This window comes from Aegilops tauschii, chromosome 1 (genome assembly GCF_002575655.3).
Source record: "Aegilops tauschii subsp. strangulata cultivar AL8/78 chromosome 1, Aet v6.0, whole genome shotgun sequence".
Classification (NCBI taxonomy): domain Eukaryota; kingdom Viridiplantae; phylum Streptophyta; class Magnoliopsida; order Poales; family Poaceae; genus Aegilops; species Aegilops tauschii.
Genome location: NC_053035.3, coordinates 384,870,733 through 384,881,492, shown reverse-complemented (window position 1 = coordinate 384,881,492; position 10,760 = coordinate 384,870,733). Strand labels below are relative to the sequence as shown.

At 50.2% G+C, this 10,760-nt stretch overlaps 2 protein-coding genes across 2 annotated transcripts; both read right to left on the bottom strand.

Annotated features, from left to right (window-relative positions):
* Positions 1–310: 310 nt before the first annotated feature.
* Positions 311–3,383, bottom strand: LOC109770726 (uncharacterized). The gene is made up of 4 exons (XM_020329436.4): positions 3,098–3,383; positions 2,576–3,012; positions 2,195–2,468; positions 311–1,729 (listed from the first exon to the last, which is right to left on the bottom strand). Exons 1-4 carry the CDS (start codon positions 3,215–3,217, stop codon positions 638–640), a joined length of 1,923 nt encoding a protein of 640 aa, XP_020185025.1. The 5' UTR covers positions 3,218–3,383; the 3' UTR covers positions 311–637.
* Positions 3,384–8,872: 5,489 nt separating this feature from the next.
* On the bottom strand, positions 8,873–10,548 carry LOC120972723 (uncharacterized). The gene is made up of 2 exons (XM_040398215.2): positions 10,372–10,548; positions 8,873–9,496 (listed from the first exon to the last, which is right to left on the bottom strand). Exons 1-2 carry the CDS (start codon positions 10,546–10,548, stop codon positions 9,173–9,175), a joined length of 501 nt encoding a protein of 166 aa, XP_040254149.1. The 3' UTR covers positions 8,873–9,172.
* Positions 10,549–10,760: the final 212 nt, after the last annotated feature.

Below are 10,760 nucleotides of genomic sequence, written 5' to 3'. Positions count from 1 at the left end.
CATGTTTTAGTTGTTGACGAATCCAGTTGTCACACCATGTCCCTTGATGGATGCAATCATGCAAGCTTGATTTTGTTAAGCTGCTATAGCCTCGTGTGTCGCTGGTAAGTTTTGCTAAAACATGTGCACCTGCAAAATATATGATCAAATTTGTCTTGTAATCTACAGGATAAACAAAACAAAAACCCAAGAATGTGAGGGAAAAGCAATGCTTGACATGATGGATTTGTGTTGCGAAGCAGCGAGGACTATGGACAATGGAGACATGAGAGCGATCAGATTAGTTAGTAATAAAACATGACACACATCATTATCAGTAACAATTTTGTGCCTCGTGAGGGCATAAGAGAGAAGCCTACACTGCTTACAGACAAAATTTATTCTTTGATAGTAATACAACATGACACACATCATTATCAAACCATACGAAGAACCGACGGAACAGATAGCATCTAGCTCAAAGGCTATATTGGGATTCTAGCCATGCATAGCTACTAGTACACTCCAGCTACTAATCATAAGCACTACCATACTGGGAAAGCATGCCTGCATCACCAGAAGACATTCCCCTTTTTGAATCATCGCTAGACCTTAGAATTTCTGGGATGAAAGAAGCATCCCCTGTTGTAGGCATTGACTACATTGAATTATGAAGATTGTAATATCGATTCGGTGAGAAACCAGAACCATACTGGGGGCGGGATGAAGTTAACACGATATGACTAGCAGGGTTTCTTGAAAAGACGGCCTGCCGGCTTGATGTCAAACTGAACCTTGAGCGATAGCCATCAGCGGAACACACCTCGTCTTGGGGAAACGAGTCTGTCGGCAACCGGAACAAGCCAGCAGGGCCAACTGGTATCTTTGCATCATCACCTGGTAGACTGATCCTGCTAAGGTAGTCTTCTGATGCTGGCAGTGCCAATATCTCCTGGCTAAGCCGTTGTGACATGCAAAGTGGAAGTTCTATGTCGTTGACTTGCAAATCATCATCTGTGTAGTGATCCTCTGGTGCTGGAAGTGCCAACATGTCTTGCCTGGGTGGACTTGCCCTGCCCAGCTTTTCCCTGAGGGACATCTTGGCACGTTGAAGGGCCTCTAGAACACCTCCCACAACATCACTTGTGGGTGGCTGCATGTCAATCTGGTTATCAGTATGGTTATGAAAGCATGACGAGCTCCATTCGGACACTTTGCTTTTAGGGGTATCACTTAAAGGACTTCCAAGTGATGGTGTGGTTACATAGTGCTCATAAGAGTGAGCGTTCCCATGGTAGCTGGAACCACTGTCTGAATTCCCGTCTCCTTGACCTTTATTATGTACTGCATTTGGGCTGCTATGATAGCCTTTTTGTGGTGAAGAAGCTGATCTTCCAAGATTATTCCCACTCCCTTCAATAATTTCAGTATAACTTTTATGTACTAGCTCATCCTTCCTAGCATGCAATTCATCAACAACTGAAGCAACTACTGCAGTAGCCCGCTCGAAATCATTATCAGATCCTTCACACTTCCCAATAGCACTTACATTTCGAGCATTTGTGGACAAGCCAAAGGAAGATTCGTTCAACAAACACTCCGATGCACTGTTGATTCCAGAGAGATCTTTTTTATCCCTTGATCGTGCCTCTTCACCAACTAGTTCTCTATTCACAATCTGAGCAGCTCTGCCTCTCTGTCCCCAAACTTTTTCATTCTGATTTAACTTATTATCTCGGTCAACATCATCCTGGGAGTTGAAATGCAGAAGTACAAGTCAAACAACAAAAATCCTCGTATTTTTAAGTTCTATATCCAGCAACTGCAAAGTTCACTACACAAATAAAGTAAAAGAAAATTGTTTGATTTACATTGACAACAAGTACTTCATGTTAGGAGAATATAAAAATCATTCCAAAACACAATATGCAAGTTCGACTAAAGAGGAACACGGCAGTCTAATATTTCAACAAGCAATTTGATGACTATCAGGTCCATTAACTGCTTAGATCAACCAACTCTTGAAACCACCAAACCAATCTCAGGTTCTTAACATGGATCATATCTCCGTATGAAACGGCATCAAAATGCAATGTTAATCTTTCAACATGGTTCAATGTGCATATTTATTTTTAAGGGAAGAAGTACTAGCACAATAACCACTGTATCTAGCAATTCGTTGTTGACACTCGAATGAAAGTAAGTGTGCACGTACCGAAGTTGAATCTCGGCTCCCATTGAATTTCTTCTCCCACTCCCTCTGAGCATTTTCTTGTGCCTCATACTGCCCAATCAGCGCAGCCTGATTCTCGAGGACTCTCTCCATCTCCCCACCCTTCTCATACTCACTACCACCACAAGCACCTCGCCCGTCTTGGCCCACCTCACCGTCCAAATCATGCTGCTCATCGGTGCAATCGGATTTTCCCTGGTCCTCCTCCAGACCCTCGGCAGCATTGCCCTTGCCATCCCCACCTTCAGTCTGCAACCTGTTACAACAATAGTGTAACTACAGCAAGTTAGATAGGCCAATGCACCGCTACAGACCAAGAATCAGCACAGAACAGTTTCAGCAAATGTCGTTGTGTGCCAGGACCTCGGCTCCTTTCTCCGGATCTTCCGGCAGGACTGGCCCGGCTGGTACTTGGGCGAGGAATCCGCGGCGAGCAAGTAAAAGTAGCTCCTCCGGTGGCCATGGCCGTGCCGCTGCCTGAGCTGCCTGGCTTTGAGATTCGGATGCCGCCTGTCCGCGCCAGGGCTTGCGGCGCGGCCCTTCCAGGAGAGGCCCCCGGGCCGAGGCGCCCCGGCCGGGCCTCCGAGCTCCGAGCCCGACAGCGCGTCCTCCGCCTCCCCGCCGCCGCTCCCGTGGCCGGGGGCCTCGGGGGCGCCGCCGGCGCCGTCGTCGTCGGAGCCGGAATCTGCGGCGTCGGAGAAGCCCTGGGAGTCGAGGATGGCGAGCACCCCGGCGGCGGCCCGCTCCGCCTCCCGGCGCTGGGCCGTCACCGTCCGGAGCTGCTCCTCCAGCTCCGCGACCTGCAGCGGCGACAGGCGGTCCAGTCAGTCGGCAGGCAATGCCGCAGGCAGAATGCGCGGGACGGGAGCGCAGGGGCGCACGTACCCGGTTGGCGAGCTGGTCGGCGCGGTCCTTGGCTGCGCGGGAGACGGAGCGCTCGGAGAGGAGGCGCGCGCGGAGGAAGTCGATGGTCATGGCCGTGGTCGCGTCCGCCGCCGCCGCCATCTCGAACGAACCAACGAGCCCGCCCGCTCCGGATGTCCCTTCTGTTTTGGCTACGGGAGGAGCGACCGGCCCAGCGCCGGAAGGAAGGAAGTCACGTGGCGCCGGTGCGCGCTCTCTTTTCTTTTTGTCTGTCCCCCGCCCGTCCGCTTCCGCGTTACGCCACTGGCGCCGTGCCCGCCGGGCGCGTGGGACGTGGTCGCCGTAATCCACAAGGCAACGCGGCAGTAATGATAAAACCACCACCGGCGTGTGGGTGTATCGAGATTTTTTTTCAAAACTATAACTTTTTGTGCAGCAAATTCGGAAACTATAGCACTAAACGCGAAAAAATCAAAATTATGACCGCGTCGGCCTCGCGTTGGCCGAAGAGGTTGTTTTCGGCTCGGGTTTGGCCGAAAAGGACTTTTCGTCCAGGGTTTGACCGAAGTAGGGCTCGGCTGGGCGAAAGAGGTGGCGTCGGTGGCGGGCCGGCCGAAAATCATAGCTTCGGCCCACGCGAGGCCGAAGTGGGCTCTTTTCGGCCAGCGAGCGGCCGAAGAGCTTTTCGGCCAAGTGTTGACCGAAGAGGTCGGGATAAGGCTCGCACGGCCGTCTCCTTCCTCTGGCTGCTCGCACTCTGTTTCCTCTCTCTCTCTCTCTCTCTCTCTCTCTCTCTCTCTCTCTCTCGTTCTTCTCTGTAACCTCACAAGCCCGCGCCGATCTCCACCAGTTTGCACCCATTTTCACATCCAAGACACAGAATAGATAGATCATACCATTCTCCAACAGCCTAGGGTGTTTTTTTGGGTATGGGATAGTTTTTTCTGCGTTTGGAGGGAGGAGCCATGGTGGGGTGGAGGAGGTGTGGTTGGGAAGGAGGTGGTGGTGAGGAGGAGCAGCAGCTGTGGAGGAGGAGGTGCGGCTTGGGGGGTGACCAGAGTTGAGCCTCCGGTCGTCGAGGGGGCGGCGCTGCCGTTGTCCTGTGGTGCAAGTACTCCACGAGGTGGCCGGTGCCGCTGAGTGAAAGAGAGGAGCAAGAAGCTAGGGACACACGCTTCGAAGGTATAACCATGCCGTCACAAATTTTCTCTGAATTGTATATTTTAATTAGTTTAGATAAGTCATATTGTGAAGTGCGGTGTTAATATATTTGTGGAGGCATTTTAGTGCATAGTTAGTGTAACGGGTAATATTAGTCTTCGTTGTGATTAATGAGAGGATGACAATGTCTGACAGGTGAAAATGTCTGAATCAGTAAATCTGACTGTTTACTACGGCGCTGGTAATGTTTGATATAATGAGTTGGGGGTTGATCTTAGCGAGTTTAAAAATGGCGTCATGACACTAGCAGACCCGGACAGACTGGACATTAGACAGTTGAAGTACTGGTTGACAACTAGTTTCGGTCTGGATCCTGAAGTATGTTCTGTCAGTATTCATGCATTGTGGACCAAATCCTGTAAAAATGTCAAGTGGGAGTTGATGCCGGTAGATAGGAGCCAGCATTGGTTATCCCTGTTAAGACGCTGCCGAGACCGAAGAATCCACCCATATGCACTTGTGCAACCTGTGCCGAAGGAGGAGAATACCGTACAACTCCACAGTGGGTATGAACCCGGACAAGGCAGTGAAGTGGCTAACGAGATTGTTTTATCCGGGTCACAACCACAAGATGTGGATGCTAGCCAACCCGAGAAAGAGTCGGACTACGTGCCACACAATGTTTGTGGTCCTAATACTGGGCAGAGTAGTCAGTCGATAATATTAGCTGGTTCTGGTTTTGCTGATGGGGATGAGGAAGGGGATGAAATGCAGAGGGTGATGGAGGAAGAGGACGAGGATGGATTGGTGGAGGAACTGGATTCTGGAAATTCTGAGGATGAAGTTGAGGTACCGATTCCTTCTGCATGGGAGCAGGACATATCCACCGGCCTTACGGTCAACGATGGCCATGAGACTCCATGGCAGTATAATCTGAACCAAGTACAAATAGGGGCTATGTTTGATACAAAGAAAAAATTGAAGTATGCGGTGATAAAGTGGGCTATTTCTACACAGAGGGTTTTCCGGACACACATATCAAGTCCAACAAACTATACCGTGAAATGTGTTGAAACAGGTTGTCCTGGGAAGGTGCACGGGCACGTGCCGAAGTATGACATCCACTGGGTTGTCACCATTGTTGTCCCACATAATTGTGTGAGGAAGAACCTGCTGGTGAAGCATCCGAACCTGACTTCAAGTCTCATTGCGCAACTCATGTATACAGAGATAGTAGAGAAGAAAGATATGGAAGCAAAACACATCCAGACAGCAGTGAAGGTCAAATGGAATTATGTCATTCCTTATGTGAAGGCTTGGAGGGCTAAGCAGAAGGCTATAGAGGAAAGGTTTGGGACATTCTTTGACTCATATGATAATGTTGTCCGTCTCCTTGGCATACTGAAGGAGAGGAATCCCGGCACTTATGTGAACGTACAACACGTGAGGTTGCTGAGTATACCAGATTTCATCTATACCAAGGTTGAGGAGATGGCTCTTCATAGGGTGATGAGAAAGTTCCGTCTATACCAAGAGCCTGAGATTCCAGATATTCCACACTTGCCAGAACACGTGCACAAGTAAGTACTAATACTATTTTAGTTGTCAGCTCTGCATTCATAATATACCTAATCATGTATCGCGCATGTCAATCTCAGGGACAGTCGCCTGGGAGGAAACAAGTCCATGGCTTATTGGCTTAAGAGCATTACCCCTTACGTTGACGAATGGACTACCGCTGCGACAAATATCTGGGGTGAGGTTCGGCCCTTTAACTGGGAAATGTTCGGGTTGTATCTGCAGCGTTACCGGCATACAACGAGGATCTACTTGGTTCCATCAGCTGCTCCTGATCAGATCGAAGCCCCTCTCACCAGCGATATGTACCCAACTGCCTCTGTTGTGGGAACCAGACACCACGCGGTACATGCCTTGGTTCTCATATGTTAAGTCTTTTGTTAATCTGGACATACAACGAGGATATAATTGGTTAACTCTTCGTGTACAGGGTGACTTGACAGTACAGGCGCGAGAGGAGGTTTCCGCTTTAATGCAGCGCTTTCAGAGGGGAGAAACTATCCCACCGCGAGAGGGCGTCTCATGGTTGAGGTGTCTTGATGACAAGCTACGCGGGATTTACGCAGCTGTTACGTGTAGACGGTCTTCGGATGTTGCACTTCCTCCTCCAGCACATCGTCCGCCACGTCCCTCTGTACAGCATTCAGAACCACGACCCTCTGTGCACCGTTCAGAACCACGACCCTCTGTGCACCGTGCAGAACCTCATCCTTCACAGCCAGGGAGCTCTTCCTGGCATGAGCCACCTCCTTCACAGCCAGGGAGCTCTTCCTGGCATCAGCCACCTCCTTCACAGCTAGGGAGCGCTTACTGGCATCAGCAGATGGAACTAGGTAACACTACTCACTACATTCTTTTCAACAGTGTAGTAATCGTTCCTGCAATCTCAGCAGTCACTGATGCTTACTGGTGGTGCTTCGTTCATACATTTGTATCAATTTTACATGTTTTACTTTACCGTAGGCGGCAACCAGTCGCAACCATTCATGCATTCAGAGCAGTCACTGATTCTTAGTGGTGGTCCTTCGTACTTTGAGGGCGACGGCGAGGATGATGACCAAGCTACAAACATTTATGGCTTCTCGCAGACGGTGTTTCACACTCCACCACCACCACCGACGCAGGAGACACAGACCGTGACAGACGAGGTTAACTATGGTCGTGGTTATCGCGAGCCTCGTCCACCGCCTCAGCGCTTATCGCCTTCCGGTCCTCGCCCGGGGAAGACCCAGACTCGTCGTCGTCCCCCGCAGTGATATGCTTATCTATCTATGTATGACTCATTATCTATGTTAGTTTCAGACTATTCGCAGCTGTGTGTCAGTATTTATGTATGAGACATGCTTCATGTATGTGTTACTATCGCACTTGCTTCTATCCGATCAGGAGACATATATTGTTTTATGTATGCGAGAGACATATTACTATTAATTTGCATTCTTATTCCAGTTACATTTCCAAAGAGACTACAACCGATAATTAAGATACAACTACATCTGAATTAAACGGTGCGGCTGAACTTGTGCAATACATCTTACATACTACAAAATGAAATTCAGATAGAACATAATGCCCTACAATAATACAGTACAATCTAATAATGCAAATACATTTGAATGAAACGGTACAACTGGAATACATCTTACATACTACATGAAGTCATCATCGTCATCCTCCGTTGATGCAGCCCTCTTGCCCTTCGACGATGCGGTCCTCTTGCCCTCCGTCGATGCAGAACTCTTGCCCTTGGTCGATGCAGAACTCTTGCCTTTGGACGATGCAGAACTCTTGCCCTTCGACGATGCAGAACCCGGAAGCGGCGGCATGAAGATATCATCGTCGTCCTCGCTCTCCTCAGTCCATAAAAATGTATTCTTTGTTGCAGTCCTTCTGAAAGTTTCACTCTTCGGCTCCACTACCTTCTTCCACCTTTCATGCAACCTAAGAAGTTCTTTACGTACCTCCTCATAGGTCCTTTCAGGCCACCCAGACCTACGTAATTGGTGAGCCAACTCATTCATTATGGTGTCACTACCAGTGAGTTCGTCCCATGGAACTATCCTATTGTCCATCCTGAAATCGGTAGCTAGACTCAGAAGAGTACTGCTCATCCCAGGGTGAAAACTACGATCGAATGGATAATGGGACATCTCGACTACACTACACTGGAATGCTTATCCACCTCCACCTGAAGGGGGTTTTATAGATACAGAGGAGAAAATGGCGGGAAAGAATGACTGCGGTATGGCGGGAAAGGGGGTTGGCGGGAACATAAGGCGGGAAGGGGTTGGCGGGAAACGGGTGGCGGGAACATATGGCGGGAAGGGGTTGGCGGGAAACGGGTGGCGGGAAAATACATTTTAGCCTAATGTATGAGCCATGCAACTTCGGCCTACACGAGACCAAAAAGGACTTTTCGGCCTAAACTTGACCAAAAAGTCTATTTCAGCCTACACTTGACCAAAAAGTCCCTTTTCGGCCAGGTCCCCACCATTTCGGCCAAGAGAAGGCCGAAAAGTCTACTTCGGCCTAGAGGTGGCCGAAAACTCCCATTTAGGCCAAGCGAAGGCCGACGGGCTGCTACTTTTGGTTTTTATGCAAATCATGCTATAGTTCCCGAAAATGCTATAAAATATATCATAGTTTTGAAAAAAAATCGTGTATCGACAGGTAGGGCTGCAACAAAAGAATGAAAGAGTTTCGTGAGCCGTGCTCGAGTAGTACGATCTTCTTGCGTAGCTCGACGGACTCCATGGGCGTGTTTGGCAGCCGTAGTGACCGGGCCTGGCTAGCTTAAGTCTGGTTCACATGAGGCTGGTTGCATAAATGCAGCCTTTAAATCAACATCTACAATCTGTTTGATTGACCGCATTTAGTTCTCATGTATTAGGGTTAGCTTAGCGCATGACGTTCGGTTGCTTGTATTGTCTACATAAGCCAGTTGTTTGGTTGCATGCAACGCCTGTTGTGTGATAACCTCTTCGGTGCGGTGGTGAGGTTACCAGCACACATCGGCGTCAGGAAGAACACACACAACAAAACATAATAGTACTAGCAATTATAAATATTGTGCCACACATAAACGGGCAAGTTCAAACGCAAAGCAGTTCGATATTAAACTAAAGCAACTAGAGCATACGAGGGGCTGACCTACGCATTCACGGCGAAGGCGTCATCGTGTCTCCCACCTTGTCGCCACTTGAATGCCTTCGTCATTGAAGACGAGACCTTCAGCATGTCGGGAGTCAGCAGCTTGAAGGTCACCATGAAGCCTATCTTGATCTGATGGATGGCAGCGAAGGTGGCCCAACCCTGATCGAGGGTGACCCTGCCATTCAACAGCCGGACAGTGACCCTCTAGAAGCAACCGATGTTCGTCTTCAATTTGAACTCCTGCGGCACGGACGGGAAGTGCCTCGTGAAATCCAATGGCATAGGTATGGCCTCGAGCTGGGGGGCCAGGATCACCATGCAGAAGGTGGTTGACCCTCCCACCTCATGGTAGTGGCCATAGTTCCGGTGCTTGCCAGTGGTGGGCACCTCCGGCACGTCGTCATCCATGCCCGGGCTCTGGACGGGCGTCACCTGCACGGGCGTCACCTCTGAGGGCGGCACCTCGTCCTTGCCCTTGTCCTGCTCCTTCGATGGCACCACCTCCTTTCCTTTGTTATCCGTGTCGATCTGCATTATGAAGAGGTTCAAAGGCTGGGTCAGCATCTGCATTATGAATGTTGCAACATCGCTATTAAAACCCACCTTGTCGGCACCACTTACCCAGTCTCTCACTCTTCCTCCAACCTACGCCATGAACCCCAACCCCAACGCTAACCCCTTCCCTTGGGGCATTGGATGGAGGGCTTTCTTCCTAGGGTGCTCGTTGGGTGACCGCACCAAGTTTGAGAACACCATGGAAGTGTGCTCAAACTTCAGCAACATGGAAGAGCTACACAAAGAGTGAGACATTGTGGTGAAGAAGGCGACGTCGGAGGAGTTGAAGACACTGATTCCTGACACAGCAAAGGACGCTATGTCAGTCAACATACTTCGTTGGGCCATGAATCAGGCTGAATCCGGCGACGTTGGACAGAGAGCAAAGTGGGCCAAGTATAAATAGTACCGGTGTCCTCATGACCATCGTGCCGAAGTGTACTTCACCACAAATATTGTGCCTACGGAAGGGGAAGAAGAGGATGCCGTGGCGATGATTGTGAGGGCGCCGGAGCCAGGAAACCAAAGCATGCCAATCGAGGTGGACTCCAGCGAGGAAGAAGAGACGGTGGTGCAGGAAAAGACCAAGACCAAGGCCACCCGCCGCTCCAATCGCCTCCATGATGCCCGAGGCTAAGATCTGTGCGTACTATGTAAGATGAACCCTAATCCCCATTACTTTTGTACTCAATCGGGATCAGGAACCTCACATATGTACCGGTAGTCATGACGATGTTATGGTCGCTTCTATGGTGCTTCCCCTGATTCCCCGTTCCCCTAGCGCGGATCGAATCGAAACTCGAATCGAATGCGATGTAGTAGGCACGGAGGGGGGGTGGGTAGCTTACCGCTATTGCCAAAGTGCTGTTGCGGATGCCGGTGAAGGTGGCCGGAGGTCGACTTGCTGTTCTTCGATCTGCTGCACGCCGCCGCCGCCGTCGATGAGAGTGGGGAGAGAGGAGAGGGGAGAGCGAGCGGTAAGGGAAGGTGAGGGTAATAACTGTCGGCGCTTCGGGAAGCAACATAGCTTCTCGAGGGTGGCTCCTCGCGTGTAGCCCCCGTCGCCCACGTGCCTCGCTCGGGCCCGACTCGCGAGAAACTGCCGATTCGAGCATAGCTCGCGGGCCTGGCTCGAGGGTGCTTTAAAGTTTGTGCGATGTAGGCTGAACAGTGTGTATCCATGCCAACCAAATAGCCCAAACTCTTCTCACCAGGGCCTGGTTGGGCCTTATTCGGG

Bases quoted from the DNA above. Each gene is read 5' to 3' on its own strand.
- LOC120972723 (XM_040398215.2), bottom strand. From the start codon at position 10,548: ATGTTGCTTCCCGAAGCGCCGACAGTTATTACCCTCACCTTCCCTTAC. The intron at 9,497-10,371 runs GTAAGCTACCCA...TTCATAATGCAG, and splicing joins ACAGCACTTTGGCAATAGCG to ATCGACACGGATAACAAAGG.
- LOC109770726 (XM_020329436.4), bottom strand. From the start codon at position 3,217: ATGGCGGCGGCGGCGGACGCGACCACGGCCATGACCATCGACTTCCTC. The intron at 3,013-3,097 runs GTACGTGCGCCC...TCGCCGCTGCAG, and splicing joins CCGACCAGCTCGCCAACCGG to GTCGCGGAGCTGGAGGAGCA. The intron at 1,730-2,194 runs GTACGTGCACAC...TTCAACTCCCAG, and splicing joins GGAGCCGAGATTCAACTTCG to GATGATGTTGACCGAGATAA.